Genomic DNA, 22733 nt, shown 5'->3' with positions numbered 1-22733 from the left:
AAGCCCTATTTACTAAATTATGTTCAATTATGTTCACTGTTGCCATTGACAAGTTTGCATGCATGCTTATGGAAACACCAACTTTTTCCATTTTAATTTTTGATGTTGTAAAAGGCTGGAATTAATATTAAATAAATATAAATAGATTGCATAGTTATAATCTGCACTTTTACATAATTATTTTGAATTATTTTCACAATTTTTCAAACTTTAATTAGGTGTTTTTGCATAAAACTGCGAACGGTCAAAAATTAGCGCACGAAAGTTTACTAGGCAACTATGTCTAGTGAGAGAGCGATCAGCTGACACGTTCTTACGAAAAAAATCAAAATTGTTTTGATTTCTACGTTCCGGGCTACGTACGTACGGGCGTTGCACGTCGCACAGTGGCGCCTTTTGAGGTTTTTCTTTGCAAAAATCATAACTTTTGAACCAATGAAGATATTTTAAAAATTTAAAATGCAAATGAAAGCTAATTATTTGAGGTTTTATTGTGTGAAATCTCAGAATGTCACAGATACAGGGTGCTTCAAAAAATTCGTCAAACTCCAAAATTTTTAGAAAAATGCAAAAACAAAATGTTTTCTAGTAAAAAATAAAATGAGATTTGTCTTATAATGACGTATTTAAGCATTAAATATGATAAACTAATTATGTTGATAAGATAGCGTGGCACTTCCCACTTATGACAAAGAGTTGTATCTAAGTAGTCACGTAATCAATAACTACCAAAATCGATAGACGTATTGTTTCTTTTAAATGGCAATACTCTTATAAAACTCAAATATCCGTTTTTGATGCCACAATAACAAGGTGCCTCAAAATTCATCGTAAAATTTTACATGTTTTTTTTTTTTTTATTTACAAGCCAAATATGTATTTTATTAATAACTAAAAGTTATTGAAAGTGGTTCAATGAAATTTTATTTGAGCTCAAGATTAAACAGCCAACGAATTTTAGAAAAGGGAGTGGCACTGCCCATTTATGCTAAAAAGTTTGATCTTAGTAACCGCTTTACCAATTTGTACCAAACTCGATAGACGTATTGATTTCTATAAAAATTTAATACTCGTTTGAAGGCGAAATGCCTAAGCTTTAAAATAAATTTGATAAACTTTAGAGAAATGCAATAACGAAGAGTATATATTTATAAATTACTAAATTAATTAATTCTTTTATTTGAAATAAAAAATTAACTTGTACATAGATATCTTATTTTTCAATAAAGTAACAAAATTTATTAGTAAATCTGTTTTTCATTGTTGTGATAAGAAATGAGAAACTTATTTTATCTTAACATAGTCATAGTCACTGGAACACATATCTAACAAAGCAACCATTTCTGAGCTATACGCATCTGTAAGATCTTTTTGTGTTCTTACATACCTCATAGATGATATGACTGGGTCAGCAGAGATAGCTAACATGTTGAAAAGGTATTCGTTTTGTCTAACTCGTGATACTTTGCAGGTGTTCATACATCTATATCTTTTGTAGTCCTTGTTCTTAGATTCTTGAGTTTCTTCAGATAATTCTCCTAATGGTAAGCACTGCTACTGTTTTAAATCTCTTCCATGTGCTAAAATTTTATGTACCGTTGGTGCAAGTTTCTTCTCAGGATACTTTTGATGCAGCATATCTGTAGTTTTAGATGCATATTCTCCAAATTTGGGTCCATTAACTGGTTCATCGCAGTTTAAAATATTTAAAATTACTCCCAATCTTTTCACAATATCTCTATCAACTCCTGTTATGCGAGCAGTCACTGCATCGTTTTCAAAAAATCTCCTTGAGGAGTTACCATCATTTGTATTTCCGTATCCATACTTTGGACAGTCAACTCTAAGGCCAATCTCTTTATAGAATGCATCCTGAATTATTTTTTTCTCATGTTTTTTCTCCTTACATTTTATATTGTCGTCGAAAACTTCTCCTTGTTGTGGTATAAGCCAGCTTCAAAACAAATTCCATACGTCTTATCTTAGCATGCAAAGGAGATATTCCATACTCATAATTTAGTTCGTCAGTTATTGAATCATCAAGATTTTCAAAGTCCTTTTGGCTCTTCTTACAAATTGGACATTTCATTGTAGATGTCGTATTTGTTATTAAGTTCAAAACTTTTGCATCGACCATTGTTAGAAGAAAATCCTGCTTTATTGTAATAACATTCCCCTCTTCAATTTCAATTATTGTTGGTTCTAATTTGGCAATTTGATTTTTTATATCACTCACTGTAGCTTTTATGAGTTCCGAAGACTCCTTCTCGTATTTAAATAATATTGGGCGTCACAGTATAGTTGATGACGGACGTGGATTTTTCCAATATTCTGAAGCTTCATCTTTTAGTCGTAATGGAACAATAGAAGCCATAAACATATTACTATCTGTAATTGGATCATTGTCTACATTTATTCTCTGTTTATTTGCGCTTTGTCCTGATGATCCATCACAGCCCCACTTATTTATCAAGGCTAGCTCCTTTGGCAGTGATTTCAACTTTTCTTCAGTAAAACTTTGAAGGAGTCATGTAGACGTATGATCCATTAGGTTTTGTAGCTCAACTTCAGCTGATACTTCGGTTATTTTGGGACTTAGAGGAACTGTTTCTTTCTTGGTTTGAGTAATTTTTTTGTATCCAGGTAAAATATCGCATTACGTTGCAGTAATGACTTTCGCAATATAATATATATTTTCTTCGTTAAACCGAGATCTATAAACAGAGCCAAAACTTCTTCGGGAGTGTATTTCCTAGGTAACGCATTTGGTGGTGTGGGGATGCTGTTTTTGATCCTCATCAGTCGCACTGGACTTGCTACCGCAACTGCTTCTGTTAAATGAGACTTCACGTTTTCTTCGTCTTTTTTATATTTAATAGCCAGTGCTTCTGAAAGATGAGTCGTGGCCGTAGCTTTTGTGGTATCAGACAGCTTCCTTTTCCTTGCGTAGGTAGAACACTCTTCTATGGGTTTTGTTGGTCTCCCTCTAGTTGGATTGGTTAACGTGCTAGGCGTTTCTTCGTCCAAAAAAGTTTTGTCAGCTTGCCACTTTTCATGCTTACTTAGAAATTTTGAATTGTTACGATAGACGTCCTTCCATTTTCTTTCTATCATAATGTATTTTAAACCAAGTTTTTCTTCCAGGCCTTCCTTTTCTTTAATGCTTGTTTCACTCGCTAATTCTCTCATAACAGCCTCAACGAAGTCCCGTCTAGACTTTGTAGATTTAAACACCGCAAATAGTTTCGAGTTTTCTAGATACATATTAGAATTGGCTTCGAATGTATCTGACTAAATATTAAACTGTGAACTATATTTAAAAATACTATTCACTTTATTTAAGTAAACAGAATACTTATTTCCTTAATCTCCAAAAGACGAATGATAATGTGCATTGTTTGATGGATAGCTTCATATACCTACTCAAATTATTAAAATTAATTTCAGGTATACAATTCGTAACTAAAAAAACGTATGTTGTTAACAAGTTCCAATAACAAAAACGACCTTACGGCCGTACTGAATTATATATACCTGCTCAGGCGCGTATTTATGCCCAAGGTTGTTTAACTTTATTTGATGTAAAAAGTGAAGTTGCAGCTGGACGCAGGTAGACTTTATGAATTTAGGTCACTGAATAACTACTGTTAATTTGACGGAGCACATATTTTAACATTTTTTTATTTTTTCCACCAAAATTTTAAAAAGGGCCTAAAAATAGGCATTTCAAAAACAGGTATATCCGGGAAATTCTCTATTAGAAACATGTATTATATTTAGCGAACGCTTTCATGATTTTTTTGATTTTTGCCATGCTTTAACGGCAGAGGCGCCACTGTGCGTCGGTGAGTTTTCGTTTACATTGCACATTGATAAGATAGGTCGTGTCAGCTGACGCGTTTTTCTACGTACGTTCGTGGGTAACCCTTGAGACTTTAAATTTAAAACAAATGACAGGAAGAGTTTCGCTAGAGGCGCACCAATCGAGCGGCGGAAATTTGCGATAAATTTTAAGTGATTTCCCTTCTTGCTTCAGATTTAATACGTCATAAGTAAGAGAACCCGGTGGCATTGCATTAAAAAGGGAAAATGATGTACAAGGGCCAAATTTCGGTTAGGTGCTGTACCTTTCGGAGTCTTCTTATCGCTATAGAGGAGGGAAAAATACTCTGCGTTCAGAGAACCAATTGCAATGTAATATATTTGCTATCATGGAGGCATAATAAAGATGTGTGGAATGGTAATATTAGAGGCTTAGCATGGTTATTAATATGTTGGATGAATTGAACATCCAACAAAGTTCTTGGGAGCCTTATTCAAAAACTAGCTTTTTAGCGATTGACGAATGACAGGGATATTTGCAGCTTAGTTGTGGTACTCACAAGGCATTGCACTATTAGCTTTCGTGCGATACGAAAGGCGTCTATACTGTCATCAGAAGTTTTTTGGGCGACAAATATAACTATCCAATAAAGAACCCAGACTGCGTCATCATAATTAACTGGCGCTAACAGACTAGCCGACTTTGGCCGTCTCTTAAAAAGTTACGCCCGCTATACCATTTCGCGATAATTTATCCTATGCTTCCAAATATGGGTGTCGTGCGAAAAACTTTCTTGACCGAATCGTCTTCGTCCAATTGCATAATATGATCTAGCCGACAAAGCCTTTATTTTTAAGTTAAACGGTTTTATTGAAAACAATACTTACATTAAGTAATAATAATACTAACAGCTAGAAAATAATTAGGTAGGTCCTAGGTACTAGTCATCACACTCCTCATCAATCTAGGGTGTTGATCAGACAATTGTGTGGGTGAAATTTCTAAAAATGTCAGGCGTAGCATAACCTGATTAAGGTTAAATTGGTCTTACTTACGACTATCAATAGAAATTTGACGCGTTCGGCTACACAGAGTCGAGCTAAATAAAACCGTTTAAAAACACGAGCTACTTAAGGGTTAAGTCATTACAGCATTAATATTTTTAACCATTCAATGTGCCCTTAGGAAGTGGCCCCAGCGGCTTAGGGGCTTAGAATATACCCGCGGTAGGTATGCCTGTCGTAAGAGGCGACTAAAATACCAAATACATTTAAGGGGTTGTGTATCGCAACCCTTTCAGGTTGCCAGCGCAATATATAACTTCCCCAAATCCAATTGTCAACCTCACCTATCCTTGGTGAATCCTGTTTCATTAACAGCGGAGGATCTGGCGACATCGAACTCATCATGGATCTAGGGTGTGGGAAGGTTGTAGAAGGTCGTATGTGGTCATAAGAAATCGTTCCCGAGAAAACAAGAACAACATTAGTTGTCAAATGGCCTTCTACTATACATGTGCAAACTAGCAAATTCAGTTCCTGTACTGCAACTGCTCTACTCACCTTCGATTGCGTCACTCACAAGCGATACTTCCACCGGATCTAATAATTCCACACGATCACAAGCCTTACGAAATTCACCCATACTCATTAGTAGATAACGTGGCGCATAACAGAGAGGTCCCAGCACTCGTCGCCTATTTTCTGCTGTTGGATCGAGTTTTTTGCGTTGACACTCGGCTATACTCCAATCAGCTAAACAATTGAAGAGCACCAATTCCGAGCTAAGTTGCAGTGCATCACGTTTGGCAATCATTTCCAATTCTTCAAATCGTAATTCGTTGATTTGTTGTTTGGTCAATACCAGTTGGGCATGCATATCGATTAATTGTAGGGAATTATTGAGCAAAGCCATGCCATATTCTTCGGCTGTGAAGGGATTAGGATGAATATCTGTCGTATTATCACCACCAGCGCCACTTGCTGAGCCACTAGTCGTATTTGTTAGAGGCGGTGGGTTTGTAGATTTACGTTTCGATTTTTTATTAACAAAATTATCTTGCGAGGTTATAACTGTACCCAGTTGATGTTGATTTGGCACCGAAATACTTTGATAGAACCACAGCGAACGAAAAATATCGATAACAACTGCGCTGGTTAATTGTAAATCCAATTCACGTATGCAATGGATGACCTTATAAAATGGGAGATATAATAAAAGCTCTTCAAGTAAAGTGGAATAATTGAAATTAGTAAGAAACTCACCAAATCGGGACAATTGAAACGATCAGCCAATTCGAGTATTTTTAGTATATGCAGATGATCTCGATAACGTACAAATTTAGTCTCTAAAAATCGTATAACCAATTCAAAGTCATTCTTATCCACATTCAATATCTGAAAATGATTATCGCCTTTACGTCCGCTATTTGGTCCGGCTCGTATGAGTTTAGCTAATTCTACACTATTCTCTAGCACGGCTTTACGTTCACATCGTATCATATAACGATCATCACCATTCACAACAATAAAATCGATGTAGGGGCTCGGTATTACAGGCACAACAGTTGAGACATTTGTATGTCCATGCATTAAGAATGCAGGTGGTGCTGTAGGTGTGATCATGTTTTGATTGCCAGCTACGTTTTGACCATCCGAGGCCAAGCCAAATGGCAATACCATTTCACCACTCTGCGGCTTATATGGGGATGAAAAGTGCTGCTGCACTGAATGCTGGAAGCTCGAGATGGTAGGGTACTTAAACTGCGTTAACTTCAGTTACTCCTTTGCTTGAAAGTTTATGCGACAATTTTTAGTTGAAGTAGAAGATATTTATCCGCAAGATTGTTTTGAATGAATTTAACGTGGAGTTGCAGGCAGTGTTTATTCACATACTTAACCTTAATCTGGAAATAAATAAAATAATAAAATAATTTAAAAAAAATGTTTAACTTAAACGGTGTTATTGAAAACAATACTTACATACATGAAATAATAATAATACTAAAAGCTAGAAAATAATTAGGTAGGTCCTAGGTACTAATCATCACACTCCTCATCTATCTAGGGCATTGATCAGATAATTAAATAAAAGCGTTGGACGCGTGAAATTTCTAAAAATGTGAGGCGTGGCATAACCTGATTAAGGTTCAGTTGGTCTTATATATGACTGTCACTAGAAATTTGACGCGTCCAACCATTTTATTTAATTGTCTGACTGATGACTAGTACCTAGGACCTACCTAATTATTTTCTAGCTTTTAGTATTATTATTATTTCATGTAAGTATTGTTTTCAATAAAATCGCTTAACTTAAAATTTTTTTTAATTATTTTATTTTCAAGTTTTTAGTCTTTATTTAATTGCCTATTATTTCTCATTCTATTTAGTTCATTTAGTGACTCATTATTACAAGGACTCTTTCCTGACAATTTGTTACAAGCTAAGTTTTCAATACTTAATCCTTCCAAAGACTTTACTCGAGACTCTGCGCCACGTATGCGTGTGCCTCCTCAAAGACTCGCTTTCTATTCGTGTATGTATTATGTGTGCCAAATATGGACCAAATCGGACCACAATTACAATTTTTTTGAATATCTCGATCTTTGCGCCACCTAGCGGCGATTCTTTTTCATAGGTCGCTTTCTATTCTTGTATGTATTATACACACATACACAAATACATTTTTGTGAATATCTCGATTCTTGCGCCACCTAGCGGCGATTTTTTCTTATTATTGCATTGTCATCGGGTTCTGAACTATATTCTAAGTTTATCGGGAAGTTACTTAAATTTCAATTACAAAATTCGTTCACAACGGCCGTGCATGCGGCCGTGCGGCCTGCCTGTCAAGTCAAACTCAATAAAACCGTTTAAAAACATATTGGGATTATAAAAACATTACTTGCCAGAAATAAATATTTACGAAACAAATGGCTTGTATGTTCCCTGCAGAGAATTGTGCTAGAACTAGTACAGAGCTATAGCATTAAGAGATAGTACCAATTCCAATTCAGTCCCCTCGCAGTGCTTTCAATTGACACATGCAACATTGTCATGTCCCACGAAATAGCCATTGTCTCCCTTTTCAGACCTTATGGACGAGTTCAGTAGTAGGTGGTTCTGAAATAGTCGCAGCATTTGAGCTCAGTCTTCTTCGCTGCGGGTAAAAATGAGGCTGCCAACTGCTCCACTCTGCATTCGGTTAGCAGTTCGAGGTAGTAATTAATCCTGGGGAGCATAGCTTTGATGACTCTTTGTTGTAATAGATATGCGTCGATGTGTGGCAGCACCGCATTATCTTTGAATCGCTCACATAAGGAGAACATGTATTAAGAGGAACTATAAGGCTTTTAAAGAGATAGTTAACTGATATTTAGATTACAGCTTTAACATTTTATGCCCCCGAGACAGATTATTAGAAAGAAGACGTAATTGCGCTAACGCGAAAGCGGAGAAGATATCAGAGCTTAGGATGGCTGTTCGTAACGATTATATTCCTAATTGGAACTTAACTATATGTACATTCCAATTAAAAACTCTCTCGCATCTGTATATCAATCATTGACCCCACAAACTTCCAAAGAGCTTATGCCAAAAGCAGGTTGGGAAAAGCTCTAAGGGCATCCTGTTCCCAGTGCTAACAACTTTTAAGTCTTTGATCGGATTTTCGCAGCCGAAGCTACTTTCCGTTGATTATCCACCTACTTCAGATCATTTGCGTAGCTGTAGCATTGGAGGCACCCAGCACATATATTTATTCATATCACATACAATTGGTCACCAGGCTTTTCCGTCGCCTAAAAACTTCAAAGGCATACTTGCGCTACTTACTACTAGCAAATATTCCCCACCAAAATAGAGCCTCATGCATTTGCCTCAGCACCTCAAGCGTGGAGCTATATAATTTCTAAGATCGCGCGAAAATCCTACGATATTAGATTTACGAAGTTATGATGGGTATACTACGAAGCTTATGATAGGTATACTAACTGAGCACTGCCTTCTATCATCACTTGCTCATAAAGTAGACCTCGTCAGTAACCAGAAGAGGCTCTGGCAACCCCAATCTCCTCATGGAACTAGGGGTTGGGGAGGGAGGGATGGCTTGAAGGTTTAATGTGGTCATATAAATCGGGCTAGTACCTTAATGGTGCATTGTTACTGGAGCGTACTGGATCTATATCGGGCAAAGGACCATCAACGCCGATAACACTCCCCAAAGTCTTCGTGGAGTGTCTTTATCGTTAATACAACAACAACAACAACAATAGCAACCTCTCAAAAATCACACCCAGGATGAGGAAACATCGGGACCCGTAGGCGGGAAATGCAAAAGGCTCGTAATAACTAGAAATATGGAGATTCACTCTGAAGCAATGCCAAAGCAATCCAGGGTTGGGCAATGGTAACTAAATTTGAAGAACTCTAGGTCAAGGAGTACTAATTCGGTATGTATCCTCTAAAACTTCTTGAATCCTTTTTAATCTTGTGAGTGAGTTATTGAACTTAACGGGATAACTGACCGGTAGTTCTCATGTTTGTTTCAGTCACATCTTGCTGTTGGCTAGGTGCATATTTTATGAAAGAAATTGTGATAATCCTCAATCAACGTGAAATTCTTCATAATAAATATAAGTGTTTTTTTTTTAAGTTTGTGCATAAAAAGTATAAATATGATAAGATCAATTTGTTAATATATGTATGTATATGTGTATACTGCCTAAATGACGTATGTATGTAGAAATGTAAACGAACGCACTTTTGTGATAACAGCTTGTCAATGCAAAATTTTAACGATTCATCATCGATTTATATCTCTATATATGGACATAAAAAGTTATGCATAGCATACATATGTACATTAGCGTGCCTCACCCTCTATATGAAAAAAAATTAATCGGATTGTTCGCCTAAATTACAAATGGAGATATCTCCATAACATATATAACGCATTGGTATTGTAGCGAATTTTAAGAATGCTTAACTACTCTCCACCTTCTGTTATAGTTCGAATTGCTGAACTCTCGAATAAATAACTCAAATATTCAGTATAGCAAAATGTTCTTTATTTACAACTCTACTGTAGTAGTAGTACTTCATAACTACAATACCCGCGCACTTCACTTATAGCGTGTTAAAATCAAACTAATTGATTATTCCTCAGCTTGAGTTGCTTTTATACTCACAGTTGCCTCGTTCTGCTATTTCTCCTAGACTTTTCTCGAACAGCTCCTTATTTTTTGCCCACTTCTGTATCTGATGTTTACGTTGGTCTTCTAGTAATATGCGTGTCTATGTGTAAATAATAACATCTGCTCTTAGGTGATTTTTACATGATGTGTGACTGTTTCTTTTTTTTTCTTCGCTCTTAGCTTCGCTGTTTACGTGTTTGTGTGGCTGCTTGCTTTGGTGCTTACATGTATATATGTGTGGCTGCTTGCTTTAATGTTGTTGTGCTAATATTCGACACAGCGTTGAAAAAAGACAACTTTTCAATATCGAAAATTTAAAAAATGGAAAGATCGTGATAATTCATTAACGAATACCTTCGTACGAAAGAGAGTCTTAAACCGTCCTTCGAAAAAAAATTGCCAAAAACCAATGCGATTTTTGGGAGACATATAACTTTTCTGAACTAAAGTTAATGGGGCTACAAAACTTATTTACTAAGTTAATTGATGCTTAACCGTTTAAACGGTTATGGTTGTCCAAATAGGCGCGCCATTCGCTTCTTCACTTTTCAATTGCCTGCCTAGTCCAAAGTAGCATTCATTGGAATGAGTGATAGCCATCATCCATCTTTCCGCTTTTTTTCAGTTTTAAGTAAGCAGAAATTACGGCGCTGATGTTAAGGCCAATATCAATGTCGTCAGCTTACGAGCGCGCTTTTAAAGAATATTATTTTAGAGAAGTTAAGCTAACCAGCTTGTATTATTTTCTCCATAATAAAATTTAAGCAACCGCATGATAGGGGGTCACCCTGTCGGAAATCTCGTTTAGTTTCGAACGGCTTGGAGAAGTCCTTCCCAAATCTGACTGGGTTGATGTTGCTGCTCAACGTCATTTTACACAGCCGTATAAGTTTTGTGGGGAAACCAAATTCAAAGCAGCATATAGGCAGCTCCTTTACGTTCTGACGAAGGCGGCTTTAAAATCGGCGTAGAGGTGATGGGTAAATTATTTTTTTGAGAGTTTTTCTCCAAGATTTGGCGCATAGTGAAAATCTGGTCGATTTAGGTCTGAAGCCGCACTGGTAAGGTCTAAGCAGCCGATTCACGGTGTGCTGCAATATTTCGCACAATACACTTGACAGGACCATATGCGATAATGAGAACGCTGATCTCGCGTTTGTTTACAACTTGGTATATTCTTGTGGACTGGGCAAAGAACGCTTACATTCCAATCGTGGGGTATGCACTCGTCCGACCATAGTTTGCAAATAAGCTGATGCATGCGCCTTACCAACTCCTCGCCGCCGTATTTGAATAGCTCCGCAAGCAATGCATCACCGCCCTTGGCTTTGCTTTTTTATAATCTGGCTATTGCTCTTCTGAATTTGTCATAATCGGGTGTGCAAGCATTAATTTCATTATCATCGATTGCGGGATCAGGCTCACCACCCCTGGGCGGTACATCGCTGTTTCCGTTTTCTTCATTTAGAAGAGGAGAGTAGTGTTCCCTCCATAATCTAAGTACTCTCTGGTCTTCGAGAATTCTATTGAAGAATTGGTAAAAATTGGCACTGCTGCTTATTTTTGTGTTCGCAGCTGTTGGTAAAAGTCCCACTATTACTTTGCTTGTGATCATACAGGTGTTATACATCACATAGCATTACTAGTTTAGAACTGGGTATATAATTGTCGCTTCCAAGAAAACTATACATATTTTAGAAATATTTTAACAAAACAAGTAAGGAAGGCTAAGGTCGGGTGTAACCGAACATTACATACTCAGCTGAGAGCTTTGGAGACAAAAAATAAGGGAAAATAACCATGTAGGAAAATGAGCCTAGGGTAACCCTGGAATGTGTTTGTATGACATGGGTATCAAATGAAAGGTGTTAATGAGTATTTTAAAAGGGATTAGCCCTAAGTAGTATATGTGAAGGCGTTTTCGAGATATCGACCAAAATAGGGCCAGGGTGAACCAGAACATCATCTGTTGGGTACCGCTAATTTATTATATATGTAATACCACGAATAGTAGTTTTCATTTTCTTCTACTTAATATGGTAGGTGTCACACTCATTTTACAGAGTTTTTTCTAAAGTTATGTACATTTTGCGTCAAAAAACCAATCCAAATCACCATTTTTCATCCCTTTTTTCTTATTTGGTATAGAATTATGGCATTTTTTCATTTTTCGAAGTGGGCGTGGCCATAGTCGGATTTCGCCCATTTTTAATACCAAGATAAAGTGAGTTCAGATAAATAGTGAATAATGAATTATCGCTCTTTTTCTGTTTTTCGAAATTTTCGATGTCGAAAAAGTGGGCGTGGTTATAGTCCGATTTCGTTCATTTTAAATAGCGATCTGAGATGGGTGTCCAGGAACATACGTACCAAATTTGATTAAGATACCTCAAAATTTACTCAAGTTATCGCGTTTACGGACCGCGGCGGACGGACGGACATGGCTAAATGAATTTCTTTTTTCGCCCAGATCACTTTCGATATATAGAAGTCTATATCTATCTCGATTAGTTTATGCCGTTACGTTGTACCGTTATGCGAACAAAGTTAATATACTCTGTGAGCTCTACTGAGCTGAGTATAAAAATACTTCGGCTTAGAGGATTTGAGATGTTTTGACCAATATTTTCATATACTAAAACGACGAGATTTTTGTATTCCCACCCTAATGCTTGAACTTGCCAAAAGAAATCTCTTTGTACATATTTAAGACTTGTCTATTTAATCATAAATTAATACTTAAAATCAAATCTAATTATTGACTGTTAAGAAAAGTGGACACATTTAATTAATATATTCTCAAGCAATCAATTTAATTGACACGTGAGTAATGCTGCATAAGCGTTGGACTCAAAATTTTTAAAATAAAGATAATGGTTTTTATGGTAACTTCAAAATAAAAGAGGATTCAATTAGATAGAACAGTAAGTTCTGTGACAAAAAGTATCAATTTGAGCTGCAATTGAAAACTATTTTTATCATCAAATCTCAAACTTTGTTTCCCAAATGCATCACCAACTCAAATTGAGAAGTTTCATTTCCTCAAACCCATTTCAAACATGAACGGAACTAAAATGAATCGAAAATCAATGATATTCAGGGAGAGATGGCTCAATATGAGAATGTATTGGGTTAATCACACAAACAAAAAGTTGTTGAGATTGAGAAAAGTCCCATCTAAATGAGATACAAGGAGCGATAAAAAAAGATGAGGGGCAATGGTCATGCATTAGTAAAAAGTATCTTGAGGCGCTACTCAACACACACTTCCCATCGGGAGATGATGAGGAAGACTTGTGCAATAACGTCTACATTCCATATACGGAGCAAGCAGTACCAGGATTGGTAAATACCAAAGTTGAATAGTCGATAAAAACTTGTGCCAAATTCAAATCGGTAGGATCAGATGGAATATTCTCCACTATGTTGCAGAAGGCAGGTGGAAACATTGTAAAATGGCAATGTTTGAGAGTTGCATAAAACTGAGCCATGTTCCGCACTCTAGGAGAACGACTCGAGTAGTCTTCAAAACGAAATCGGGGAAAACCCGTAAGTAATCTGCATCCGAAAGACTTTAGGTCAATTAGTTTGAATTTTTTCCACTCAAAACCCTAGAGTTTTTATATATATGTGGAGTCAAATATGAACTAGACTTTCTGCTTAGACCATACTTATACCAGTCGATATTACGTTGCATAGGGTGGTCATGAGCATTAAAAAAGCCACTGAACCGCAGGAATATGGTGTGAATATAGGTGTTTTCTAGACATTATCGGGGATTTTAACAATTACTTGAAACGAGCAATCATGAACAGCCTTACCTATATTGAAGTGTAACAAGCCCCAACGAATTGGATAAGCTCTATTATAAGCACATGGGATCTGTCAAGCTCATGGCGTATGCAGACGACTTTTCAGTAATCATAAGTGGCAAATCTTTGCCAACAATCAATTCTTTGATGGATCAGGATCAGCCACTTCGTGAGGTATATGCCTGTGCTTATGGGATCGAGTGAACAGCCACTCAAAACAGTGCACCCCGACAGCAGCATTGCATGCCGTTCTGTACATCCTGCCTGCAGACTTAATGTTCAAGAATATAGGGTTTACAACTACCTTAAGCTTTATGGCCTCGGAGCAGCTTGCGTGCATGCCGTATGGCCGATGTTTCCAAATTAACGGAGGAGGTCGAATTTGATATTCATTGGGTCGATCCAGAAATAAGTTGATAATTGTAATTAGTTTCAGGTGGACATTGTAACCGTCAAGAAAGGAGCAGAAATTCTGATGCGAGTGTGCTTTAGCTGCAGTCGCGTCAATATGTACATATGTATATAGCCATATCATATATATATTGATGGGCTATGTAGGAATCATTGTAGGGGCTTCGCTCAGGACGCACCTTACATTTATACTGAGTTCTCGGTAGCACTCGAAAAATCGATGGCAGACGACCCAATCCATTTGGGAGAAATTAAAAGGAGACAGCAGTTGCATATGATCCATTAAGCAGGCAAGGCGTGGATGCAAGCGTGGGTCTGCGATATTTCTAAGGTCATATGCAAGTCCTACGACGTTAGTCTGACGAAATTGCTTATATCCCAAAAGGGAGAAGCTTTAGGGCTCACGATGAGCATTCTAACGGAACACTGCCTTCTGGCTCAACATTCTTATAAAATAGGCCTTGTGAATAACAGCAGATGTAGGGGGTGTGGGTTGCAGGAAGAAACGGTCTGGCACATATTGTGTTCGCGTCCTGTGCTCACGAAGTCAAGGCTCCAGCTACTAGAGGGGGGCAGAGTTGCCAGACATCGAGGCAGCAATTGGTTTAGTTCCTTAAAACCTTCCAGTATTTGCCAAGATGGCGGAGCTATTTTGGTCGTAAAACAAATTCTTTATTGACTGGCCAGTCCGACCTAACCTAACCTTGGTTTTGACAATCAGCTTGTTTTAATGCAAAGTTTTCCGCACTTCACTCTACATTTCTCTAACCGTACAAGTTCTTTTACACATATGGGGTATAAGTTAGGCCACTAAAAACATCTACTGATGAAGCGTCACTGGGTGTATTTGAGGGTTAAGTTCTCCCAGGGATATATATACGCTGGCACTTGCCGATGGCGAATACCGGGAAAATTAAATGGTGCGAGCGAGTTAAGCTCAGCGAGTACGTTTCATGTAATACGATTGAACGAAGACGCTTCTGCCTAGGAGGTAATGTGAGTCGTTTATTTTGAAAGTGGTTTAAGTTCATTTTTTCTTATATTGAAGCATTTAAGGAACAAGTCCTGTCCAAGTTTGATTTGTTTCAAAAATATTGTTAAGTAGTATTAAATTTTTTTATGGCTTTGTGACCTTAAACATATTAGAATATATAACGTAATATGTTTTGCAAACTTTACTATAAAAATAAGTTGTGTTACAGAACGTAAAATGGACTTAAACCACTTTCAAAATTAATAAAATGACTTTTTTGTTTGTGAAAAGGAATAAGTCCACTTATTTTTAAGAAATTAAATAATAGAAATTGTAAATATTTTATCTTTGATGTAGACGAATGTAATAGCTTTAAAATAAATAGGGAAGTTTTCAAGTTAGATACAGATTTTTTGTTATGTAATTAAAAAAATGTTTTTAAAAATAAATATTAATTCATTTATTAAAAATTTAAATTTACATTCATTTATTCATTAAGGATATTATTGAAGATTTTGTCATATTATTTCTCCTCATTTAGATTATGTGTGAGGTTGTTAAAATATTCATGGTGCATTGGTTGTATATACCTTAGTAACTTCATCATATCCTTATACTTAGGAGTTGAAATGGGACGTACATTTTTGTATAATGGTGTTAATTTTATTCTGTTGAAGTTCCTTGGTCTTCCCTAACAAGGTAATAAATCAAGTATTTTGAACTCTTTATCCACTTCCATAGATTCTTTTTAAAGCATTTTATAGGATGCATTTTTATAAATCGCATTCAACGTATCCTTCTTAGCCAATTTACAGGTTCGCCACTAGAGGTTTTTAATCTTTTATGAATTGCTTCTTCCAGATAATAATTAATTATAATTAATTCTAAATAAATATTAAATAATAAGTTTTATTTCAGTGGACTTAAACCAGTTTCAAAATAATTTTTGGATTTTGTTAGCTAAGTAATTTTCAAGTCCCCGAAATCATAGCGATTTTAATGATACTAGACTTAAATTGTTTTTAAGAAAAGATTATACAGGATTGTGATTATTGTTATCATTAACTCCGTTTTTTTAAACAGTTTTATTTAGCTTGACTTGACAGGCCGACCGCACGGATGCACGGCCGTTGTGAACGAATTGTGTAATTGAAATTTAAGTAACTTCCCGATAAGCTACAAGCTTGAAACTTGGAATAAAATTCAGAACCCGATGACAATACAATAATAAGAAATAAAAACTCCGATAGGTGGAGCATGAATCGAAATATTTCAAAAAATCGTATTTGTGGTCCGATTTGGTTTATATTTGGAACAAATATTACATACAGTTCGGAAGAAGTGACATCAAAATATTTTGGAGTGCGAGGAGGGACAAGCATACGTGGCGCAGAGTAGAGTAAAGTCTTTGGAAGGATTATGTATTGACGACTTAGATTGTAACAAATTGTCAGGAAAGAGTCCTTGTAATAATGAGTCATTAAATGAACTAAATAGAATGAGAAATAATAGGCAATTAAATAAAGACTAAAAACATGAAAATAAAATAATTTTAAAAAAATTTTAAGTTAAACGGTTTTTTTGAAAACAATACTTACATGAAATAATAATCCCAGCCAGAATTTTTTGAAAATTTTGATCAAAAAATATTCAGATATCATACCCCAAGATGATTAAAAGCGTTCAAATTTAAAAGCATTTCCTGTTCGAAAATGTACCATAAATGTGATTATTCTTAAATAATCATTTATGATTCATATTTCTAAACGCTTTTTGTTCATATTTGATATCATTGTGAAATTGAGCTTTAATTGTTTTAGAGTAATATTTGAATGATTTTCACAGTCATTTTTTAATCATATTCGTGAACATATTTCAATCGTTTTGGTTGAGATTTTTGAATCATTTTTGAATGTGATTACGATGCATTTATTCTTCATATCTCATTCAAAATAAGATACCACATAATAATCTTATTTCATCAGGGGAAGAAAAAATGCGGAAGTGAGCTATTTGAAACACAGGTCACTTGCAAACAAACTTGACCGGTATACACCTCGCCTACAACATCCAGCATCAACTATGATCGTCAGCATCTTGAAATACGATATGGTACGGGATGTTGAAGCCATATCAAGGTACATACATACATATGTCAAGAGAGTTTCACTTACCTGGGGTTCACAACCTTTGTATTGTCTAATTTGTATTTTCTGGGAAGCCGAAGGTGGAAAAATGGTTGGGGACATCTTTTTTTAGGAGCAGTATTTACATTATTTCTTGTCTTGAAGAGTAAATTTTTAATATATTTTTTCTGAACTTCATGATTGAGAAAATGTGAGTATGTGCAAAAAACAAGATCTTCAATGAATAGTAAAATTTTAACAAGTACCAAATGCATTATTCAGTCAACCAAGATAGTCAGAAAAGATTCAGAAAGCTGAATGAAAAAAGATTACAAATTTTTGATCACCTAAAGTAAACACATTTGATTCAAATATGATTCCAAAATGTGATTGAAAATTTAGTTTTTGATTATCAAAAGTATTCATTATTTCTTTTGTTCAATTATATGATAACTCAATATTTAGTCAGAAAGTGTAATCAAATTATATTGATATGTAGGGAAATTCAAAACTTCATCACCTAAATACTGCGTGGGAATAATACTAAAAGCTAGAAAATAATAAGGTAGGTCCTAGGTACTAGTCACCACACTCCTCATCAATCTAGGGCGTTGATCAGACAATTAAATAAAAGCGTTGGACGCGTCAAATTTCTATTGATAGTAATATATAAGACCAACTGAACATCAATAAGGTTATATGTTACGCCTCACATCTTTAGAAATTTCACGCGCCTAACGCTTACATTTAATTGTCTGATCAACGCCCTAGATTGATGAGGAGTGTGATGACTAGTACCTAGGACCTACCTAATTATTTTCTAGCTTTTAGTATTATTATTTCTTCATGTATGTATTGTTTTCAATAAAACCGTTTAACTTACAATTTTTTTTATTATTTTATTTAAAAACGGACTACTTTCAAAATAAACAACTCATTTATCGGCAGTCACCTACTATGTTGGAAGGATAAAGTAGAAAACGCTTTCAGATCAAACGATTAAACGACCGGTGCGCTTTGTGAGATGATATTATACGAGGTGAATTTTATGTTAACAATTTTTTCTTAATTTTCACACCACGAAACTGTTCGTTTTTTTTAATTTACGCTTAAATAGCGTTGAACTTTTTAACTTAAATAAAGACAAATGTATGTATGTACATATATGTGCACACAATATATTTGTACTTTTTTTTGTTCTTTGATAAATGAACTCATAATTTAACTACTTTAGTTTCATGCTTTAATTTGCATTTTACACAAATAAGTATTTCACTCATTTATTTTTATTTTCTTTTGCAAACAAATTTTTTAATTTTAGTCACACTTTAAAAAAAAGTTTTTTGTTTTTGCTTAGTCGCGTGCATCGATCTGCTCGATACAAATTCTGAACTTCAACTGTCGTCTGATCTGTTTACGGTTTTAGCAACAATTTAGAGCTAAATATCGAAATGCCCACCCTCAGAAGGCGCGAGAATTCGACAAATACTTCTATTTTATTTACTTCTTGGCTTTGCGAAGTTATTACCCACATTATGCACACACATACATAGTAGATACTGCTGTAGTGTTAGTGTTTGTATTTGTTTATTAGAAATGACGATGCGAATATGATTACGGATTAATATAATATTCAATTTTTGAACGCAAAATTCTTAGGCCTACATTAACATGTTTCCCTCTTTCTGTTTGTTTGTGTGTTTAGTACCGGTAATGCTACTGAACCTAATAATTAATAATATTTGTTTTAACTTTTTGTTTTAGTTTTATCTTTTTATACCTAACTGTGATAAGTTAACGAGGAGCTTTTAAGTTTTATAACTTAACAGTACCACATTCGACGGACGTTGTCCTTTCCGAATTTGAGCTTACCTTTAAAATAACTTTAAAATAATTTCAAGATTAAGTATAGACCACTATTATTATCCATTCTCCTCTCCCTATTCTAAATTTTCTCTTCTTCCCTTTCACTTGCTTTTACCCTTTACCCAGCACTACCTATTTCACACTTTAAGGGGAGTGTTTAAAACCAACCCGACTGCAGCAGCGTATGTCAATCTTCCATATTCTACCCATCAATGAACCTAATGGCCACGTACACAGCGACACAACGACTTCGACGAGACTCAACATTTCGTGGAACATTGAGTGCAGCCCGTACCGTCATTATAGTATTACGTAATCTAACATTAAACGCACACCCTACATAATCAGCGCATGGGCCTGCGCTTAGATAGGAATCTTGGTGAAAAAATGCGAATGATTTGACAAACGTTTATATCGATGGTTTGAAACTAATAGGATTTGCGGGTTCTCTTTCTTACTGTGCTCATCGGGTAATGAATAGATGTTGCATTTTGGGAGTTGAATATGTATTGCGAGTTTCTTCAAAGACTGAGGTAACATTCAGAAATTCCAGAACTCCCACATTCGTTGCCAATTAGTAAACGTAAATTTGCTGGTGTTATTTGAATCAGTCACACATACACCCACACCCACACCATAACGGAGAGTTTAACTTGTCGGGATGATATCGCACATCTAGAACAAAACAACGATCAACTAAAACAAGTAAGGAAGGCTAAGTTCGGGTGTAACCGAACATTACATACTCAGCTGAGAGCTTAGCTGCGTTGGCTTCGTAAGGTTTCGTAGATGGTTTATAAGTAGTTTTTGATTCCATATCCAATGGTGACGTTTTTTGGAACGATTTTCCTTCATCCTTTTTCAAATAAGGGAAAATCACCATGTAGGAAAATGAACCTAGGATAACCCTGGAATGTGTTTGCATGACATGGGTATCAAATTAAAGGTATTAATGATGGTTTTAAAAGGGAGTGCCCTTAGTTGTATATGTGAAGGCGTTTTCGAGATATCGGCCAAAATGTGGACCAGGGTGACCCAGAACATCATCTGTCGGGTACCGATAATTTATTTATATATGTAATACCACGAACAGTATTCCTGCTATGATTCCAAGGGCTTTTGATTTTCGCCCTGCATAACTTTTTTAATTTCTTCTACTTAATATGTTAGGTGTCACACCCATTTTACAAAGTTTTTTTTTAAGTTATATTTTGCGTCAAAAAACCAATCCAATCACCATGTTTCATCCCTTTTTCCGTATTTGGTATAGAATTATGGCATTTTTTTCATTTTTCGAAATTTTCGATATCGAAAAAGTGGGCGTGGTAATAGTCGGATTTCGCCCACTTTTAATACCAAGATAAATTGAGTTCAAATATGTACGTGAACTAAGTTTAGTAAAGATATATCAATCTTTGCTTAAGTTATCGTGTTAACGGCCGAGCAGAAGGACAGACGGTCGACTGTGTATAAAAGCTGGGCGTGGCTTCAACCGATTTCGCCCATTTTACAGAAAACAGTTACTGTCATAGAAGCGATACCCTTACCAAATTTCACAAGGATTGATAAATTTTTGTTGGACTTATGGCATTAAAAGTATTCTAGACAAATTAAATTAAAAAGGGCGGAGCCACGCCCATTTCGAAATTTTCCTTTATTTTTGTTTTTTGTTGCACCATATCATCACTGGAGTTGAATGTTGACATAATTTGATTATATACTGCAAAGATATTCAATTTTTTGTAAAAATTTCACTTAAACAATTTTTTTTAAGTGGGCGTTTTGTCATCCGATTTTGCTAATTTTTATTTACAACATACATATATAGTAATAGGCGTAACGTCCCTGCCAAATTTGATCATGATATCTTCAACTACTACCAAATTACAGCTCGCAAAACTTTTAAATTACCTTCTTTTAAAAGTGGGCGGTGCCACGTCCCTTGTCCAAAATTTTACTAGTTTTCTATTCTGTGTCATAAGGTCAACCCACGTACCAAGTTTCATTGCTTTATCCTCCTTTCGTAAAGAATTATGGCACTTTTTCGGTTTTTCGAAATTTTCGATATCGAAAAAGTGGGCGTGGTTATAGTCCGATTTCCTTCATTTTAAATAGATCGCTATTAGTGATGAGATGAATGCCCAGGAACATACATACGAAATTCACTGAGATACCTCAAAATTTACTCAAGTTATCGTGTTTACGGACGGACGGACATGGCTAAATGAATTTCTTTTTTCGCCCAGATCATTTTGAAGTCTATATCTATCTCGATTAGTTTATGCCGTTACGGGGTACCGTTATGCGAACAAAATTAACATACTCTGTGAGGTCTGCTCAGCTGAGTATAAAAATCGCAATGTTTAGGAAACGTGGAAAACTGACTGCCTCGCCTATGTACGCCAATGCATTTATTGTTTTTTACAAAGCTTTTTCATGCTCTTAAGTAAAAGTAACAATAAATTGAGTATACAGTTCGATAGATATTGAATTAGGAAGTCCGGTGGTACTGAAAACTTGGAAATTTCACAATTTTGAGTTACATAGCTCCCTTTTGATCTAGATGTGCGATATGGTGATGAGCGGTATCTGCGGTACGGTAAATCTGTTCAGCGCTGCTCTACATTACCAGTGGAACGGTAAACAACTAACCGGTGTCCAGAATGACTGTTGCGATTTGGTGATGGTCAATATTCGGACGAAGGTGATGGGGGATGATGAAATATTCACCGGTGAGTGGTCAATGGTGCATAATTCGCCAGTGAATGGGTTATCGGCGCAAAAAATACTAGGAGATAGATAAATGGTGAGTCAGTGTTAAATCGGTGTCCAAAATAAGCAATGGTTCAATGTAAAAAAACCTACAGCGAGTCATCGAAGCTATCTTTGTGATCGCATTCTTATATACCAAACTTGAGGAGGTCAGAGGACCATGAAACCTGCATGCGGAGCAGCACAGGAATCATTGCCACAGTCATTACAGAACGAAACACAGAAGTGTTTAGACTCGCGAGGACTCCAGTTGGCAGCAGGAAAAAGATAGTTGACAGAGTTGATAGGACAGTATCGCTAGAAGTCATCTTTGAGACCATCTTCGGAAATATAACATCAAAATAAGTAGTCGACTATTTAGGTGTAAGGTGGGACTCCGGATTAATAAGCGCAAGTTCAAACAGATATTGTTTCGAAACAGGTTTATGCAAACATCGGAGGGCCAATCAGAGGACATCACCATATCCATGTGCTGTACAGCTGCGAATTGTGCGCAAACACACTTCAGAAGAAGAATCGCAGTAACAGTAACTCTGAGAGTATCCCCCATGGACCAGCCGTACAAGTGATTGCGGCCTATTAGCGATGGAAATAATAATGTTATGCGAAGCAAAAAAGCAGACAGATCAAGAACGCAACAAAAAGGAGGCAGGAAACGTTTAGACGGTATCAAGAACAATGGGAAAAATAACAACGAGACAGATGGACAGTGAAACAAATCGCAGATGTTGAGGCATCTAGCACCAGGAGGTTTGGC

The 22733-nt window shown here is 36.0% G+C and overlaps 1 protein-coding gene across 6 annotated transcripts in view; it reads right to left on the bottom strand.

Moving 5' to 3' along the window:
• axed (axundead) overlaps positions 1-22733 on the bottom strand; it is a 95568-nt gene that overhangs the window by 5629 nt on the left and 67206 nt on the right. For 3 of the 6 annotated variants that reach the window (XM_067787230.1, XM_067787226.1, XM_067787228.1), the window contains exons 2-3: positions 6088-6728; positions 5386-6016 (exon numbers count right to left, since the gene is read on the bottom strand). In XM_067787230.1, the coding sequence (XP_067643331.1) occupies positions 5386-6016; positions 6088-6504 (1048 nt within the window). In that variant the 5' untranslated portion in view covers positions 6505-6728. Of the gene's footprint in view, positions 1-4951; positions 5237-5385; positions 6017-6087; positions 6729-10010; positions 10281-18294; positions 18618-22733 lie in introns of those variants that run through there. The other 3 variants (XM_067787227.1, XM_067787231.1, XM_067787232.1) reach the window with 3 other exon arrangements.

Source organism: Eurosta solidaginis, chromosome 5 (genome assembly GCF_040869045.1).
Source record: "Eurosta solidaginis isolate ZX-2024a chromosome 5, ASM4086904v1, whole genome shotgun sequence".
Classification (NCBI taxonomy): Eukaryota; Metazoa; Arthropoda; class Insecta; order Diptera; family Tephritidae; genus Eurosta; species Eurosta solidaginis.
This window is presented reverse-complemented; position numbering and strand designations above follow the sequence as displayed.